The sequence below is a fragment of the Austrofundulus limnaeus genome, unplaced genomic scaffold (assembly GCF_001266775.1).
Source record: "Austrofundulus limnaeus strain Quisiro unplaced genomic scaffold, Austrofundulus_limnaeus-1.0 Scaffold65, whole genome shotgun sequence".
NCBI lineage: Eukaryota > Metazoa > Chordata > Actinopteri > Cyprinodontiformes > Rivulidae > Austrofundulus > Austrofundulus limnaeus.
The window spans coordinates 1,653,110-1,658,187 of record NW_013952467.1 but is presented as its reverse complement, the minus strand read 5'-3'; the positions used below and the strand labels follow the sequence as shown (position 1 = coordinate 1,658,187).

Here is a 5,078-nt window from a genome sequence, read left to right as displayed (position 1 = left end):
AATAAATAGATAATTTGATTTGATAARTGAAAAACACTAAAAAGTTATCTTGAAAAAATGGCCGCCACCGACGTCTCAATTTTTTTGCGTGGCCAGCACTCTTTAAATAATGACGTCTTAGAAAGTAACCATGCTAGTTTTCATGCTTGCATCATAATTTGAAAGATTGTTCAAACTCAGAGGAAGATCTCTTTTAAAAAATGTCCTACAAACCACAACATGAAACACAAACTAAAACATTTAGTCTTCGACCACGTGTCCGCTGATTTAAATTTTAACTGAATTCCCATTTTACGCAGGCCACGGGTAATCGCAAAAGCTCTGGACTTCCGTACGTATCAAATACTCTGTTGAATTAGCGTGGCCGAATTTCTGTTCTGCATAGAGAGATTACCTAAAAAGACATTTATTCCATTGCATCCTCCAGGGTTTATTTTTAGAYAGTTAAATTAGAGCTATTGTTGTCAGATCTGGTGCGGGGAAACGGCTCCGAGGAGGCTCCGCACCATAATGTAATCACGTTAGCTCTGTGAGCCACAAAGGAGCCGTTGAAGAGGCCACGGAGACGTTACACAGCMCTGGAAGAATGCACAGGTCAAAGCCAGGTGTGTGTAAGTGTGTGTGAGGATAGTCATAAACTGAATCACCTGCAGTGAGTTTGCCCTCTAACCCACAACAARGTTCAGGCTGTTAAGCATTCTTTATAGCCAACGATAAATCTCCACGAGCTGAAGAAAGGATATAAATGATAAGATGTGATGAAAGAAGGAAGCGGCTGATGAAGAAACCTGCGAAGTGATGAAGTGAGGTTTGGATCAAAAACAGATGGAGTCGGGAAGAAACTAGAAGAGTTCATGTATCTTTACACCCTGACACACACGCGCACGCTCACACACATATTCCTTCTCTGAATGCACAGCGTTCCGTAATTTAAAAATAAATGCACAAACTAGAACAATGCCTCATTTATCATTTGCTAAATTGGTTTTACAAGAGCAGAACATGCAGGCAAGAATAAACGAGAATCGTACTCTGGTAGTGTAGAGGAAAATAAAGCTATATTAAACTACTTTTTATGCTAATTGTCTATTTTTGCAAAGTATCTCATGAAACACTGGATGAATTTCAACTATTTTTTCCTAAATTAATAAACGGATGCACCTTTACAGCTGATTAACTTTTAGAGCCAACCCAATTCAAGATGGACACCACAGCAAACTGAGCTTAGAAAACACAAAAATGACTATAATTCAGTCAATTTGACAGATATTACAGATTTTATAGACGTATATAGATATGAGGCTACAGTTTGGTGTGTTTGTAGCTGATAGTCAACAAACACTAAATATTAAATGTTAGATAATTTATAATTACCTTTTGAAGTCACGCCTTTACAGCTGCACACAATGATCCAGCAGAATTTTTACAGGTGAAATACAKAAAACTAACAGCCACAAGAGTGGACCAACTGTGCAGTAAAACTAATATTAAACATGTGCTTTAAGCCAAGAAAGCATGATTAAATTAATTAAGAAGTTACTTTTTCTCTGGCAGATAGAAACACTTTGAAACACATGAATATCTTTGTGAAAGAATCTGTGGAGAGAAGGAGCCCACTGATGCTTCAGCCAGAATAAACTCTGCTGGAGATGCAACCCCGAGGCTGTTTATAAAAACTGACAGAGGAAGACTTTATTTCCTCAGGAAGCTTCAGTGTTCAGCAAAATGTTGCATATTTTCTATGGGTCTGTGCAGTTTTCTGTGCAGGCACGTGTTGGAGCAGCAGCAGGGCCAATAATTTAAAGACAGGTAAATAAAAATGCTGCTTTTTTAGCAAAGACTGCAGGAGGCCTCATAAAGTTACTTTTCCATGTTTGATCTGCTCATAAAGATTTACACATCAGGCAGATAAAAACGTGTAACAGAAAAAAAGCTTCATATTAATATTTTACTATTTTTCTTAGTAAGATTTGCAAAAGAAAAAAAAGTTGTGTTGCATAGATAAATATGTTCTTTTATTTGGCTTGGATTAGATTTTAATTATTTAAAAGATAATTGCAAATAATCTTGCAGCATTTATTTTAGGCTGCTGTTTAAAGGAATAAAAGATATTTTAATCAAAATAACGTTGGGGAGCTTTAAAGTACCCCTCATATGTTTATCCTTCAAATACAAAAATATCTTTAAATTTAGGCAATTTGACATAATACACAATTCTATACATTTTGTCACAATACTGGCATATTTTCTTTTGAAATGGGCTCAGCAAAAGTCAAACAGGAAGTGACATCAAAGGGGAACTCCTTAAGAAGGGGAACTCCTTTGTCTTTGTGTAAAGGACAGCCAATTGTTTCAATTTCACATGTAGTTTCATCATGTAATTTGTCACGCTCTTATTTTGAAAAGCACCACTCTTCCAGGTTTATTTCTGGCCCTTCCGTTCTTAGCTTAATGTTGTGAGCCCAAGTCGTGAAAATGTCTCCGGGTTAGATGTGTGTCAAATAAGAGAGCATGCTAGAGCAAGAGAAGATGTCCACCTTTAAACAAGCACACTTGGAAGGTGGAAGGATGTATGAAAATGTGGAGTTTATGTTTATTTTCATGAGAGTAATTACTCTATTAGAGACTCAAAATGATACAAAAAACATCAGATTCTTCTCTACTGTGTGTGTTGTTAGCCAAATGTTTGATGTCGCGGGCACTTTAAACAGTGCTGTCTGTACATMTTGTAATGTCTTAAAAAATCTTCTCATCTTAAAAGGAACATATGCAAAATCCACTTTTTTAGCCYTTAAACGCATTTTGTTATTTACTTGGAGACTCTAGGAGTGCACAAAATGGGAATTTAGTTTCTCCTGGTGCTGCGTAGTTATCTTTATATTCTGTTTGGGCCAAATTTTTCTGTGCTGCTATARAGTCATAAACCCCTCTATCAATCTAGAATGGACTGGTCTGGAAACTGGAAGGGAGCGAGGTGTTATACACCTCGTTTGGATTTAAAGAAACAGCCTTAAAATTAGTTGATCTGAGACACACCTTAAACGGGTGAAAAGGGGTCTTGCGGAGATACAATAAGGAAGAATTCAGACCAAGATTCAACTTTATATGGACCCCAACTGAATGATTTAAATGTGAAAAAGAAGGATTTAAAGGRATATGTTTCTTTTAAAAGATTTAAAATTATAACCTTGTTCTGRTGCGTCTAACACCAGACAATACTGAATTTATTTCAACGGGGTTTCATGAAAACTCCTAAATGTTCCAATGAGCTCATTCCATCCTAACATGACAGAAAACTTTCCTGTGGTTCTTTTAGGAGGGAAAAACAGAGTTGTAGAACAAAWAACGAAAGATTAAACTAATGAACTTATCCAGGATGTTCTAAATTCTTCCAGCGGCGGAATGCAGGGAGACTAACCTAATTTGAGCAGCCATCCTTCTCTGTCTGGGTTGAAGAACGTGTGCGTCAGGTCGTTCCCATCGTCCTCTGGGATCTTAAAGGGTTCGCTCTTAATGCTGTCGTATAGATTCTGGAAAAAAAAAAAAGAAAAAAGTAATAGGAAGGAAATGTCCTGAAGCAGAGAAACATAAGAGAACATTCAAACTGCTGACTGCCAACATTAACCCAGACTTTAGATTAATGGGGCAACTTGAACAAATTCTGCTTCTGTTTCATAAAGTTAGACACTGATTCACAGCTCAACAACTCTGTGAAAGATTTAAATAGGCAGGTTATTTTTTATTTTAAGTCAAGGAATTGAGGTGAAAACGCCAGCGGATCAGCATTTTTTAATGTTTTTATTTGCAGCTTTCTACTACAAGATTATGAGCTACAAAGTGTAAATAATCTGACAATGTTTGACTTCCATGTTTTACATTAAACACTTATCTGTGTGTTGTTTCAGAAACGCAGCACACAGATATGTTTGTCCAAGCAAACAAACTAATTAAGTCTCACCCTGAGTAGCTCCTCTGGGAGGTCCCCCCCCTCGTTGATCCCTCTGTTCATGGAGATGAAGCGCTCCACTGGGGGCTTGTCTCTGACGTTGGGGTTGTGYAGGCTGGTGTTCAGCATAATGATGGCAAATGACAGGACGTAGCAAGTGTCTGCGGAGGAAATATCAAAAACTCGATAATGTTTGAGGATTTGTCACACAATAATACATCAAATAACATTTTCATCATGAAATGTAACATTTGGTTGAATAAAAATGAGCACTGAATTGATGAGCTTTATTTTGAAAGTCCGAGCATCTCTGCAGTCCCACAGACATCAATGATCCACGGCTTTAACGACCGAACATCATAACTCCTGCTCACCATCCTCCACCTCATCCATCCACCCAGTCGACAGCCTCTGTGCTGTAATTTATAACTCTGTGCACTCTGGTCCAGGAAGATGACCAATAACTTAGTCTGGGTGTGTCATCACTGCACCACATCAATATTCATGACCTGAGRCGTCACCTGCATCCTCCCTGAACACAGGAGCAGCAGACAAAGCACGTTGAGCTAAGACCGCACTAACGACCGCTATTGATCCTGGATCAATTCTATTATCACTGCTAAAGACATGGACAGTGAGCTGAGAGAGACACACACTTTAACTTTAATGGAAAATGGACAAAACGTCTCGTCCGGTCCAGTCAAAGAACATAACTAGTATTCCTTAAAAGAATTGTATTTTAAAGTTTAAATCACAAACTCAGGTGTTACGATGAGATGACTCTCAACAACTACCAATGCAAAAATCTAGATCAGTATCTGTAAAAAGACTGAATTGTAACGTTTTAGCTGTGGTGGCCAATCATCCAATCACGACTTTTTGAGAGTTTCAATTAATTCCATCCACTGGTTCAAAAGATATTTTGCTAACAAACAGAGAGATGCTCCTACACACACCTACAGGTCATTAAGTGACAAACTGTCTGAGATTCCACAAACATGTCCATACTGTCCTACAAATGTATCAATACTGTCCTACAAATGTATCAATACTGTCCTACAAATGTATCAATACTGTCCTACAAATGTATCAATACTGTCCTACAAACATTTTAATACTGTGCCACAAACAT

General features: G+C 37.7%; 1 protein-coding gene across 1 annotated transcript in view; it reads right to left on the bottom strand.

Annotated features, from left to right (window-relative positions):
* Nucleotides 1-5,078, bottom strand: part of cyth3b (cytohesin 3b) — a 40,911-nt gene that overhangs the window by 8,324 nt on the left and 27,509 nt on the right. Inside the window, exons 8-9 of the mRNA XM_014010133.1 lie at nt 3,959-4,107; nt 3,419-3,530 (exon numbers count right to left, since the gene is read on the bottom strand). Coding sequence (XP_013865587.1) covers nt 3,419-3,530; nt 3,959-4,107 — 261 coding nt within the window. The remainder of the gene's footprint in view (nt 1-3,418; nt 3,531-3,958; nt 4,108-5,078) is intronic.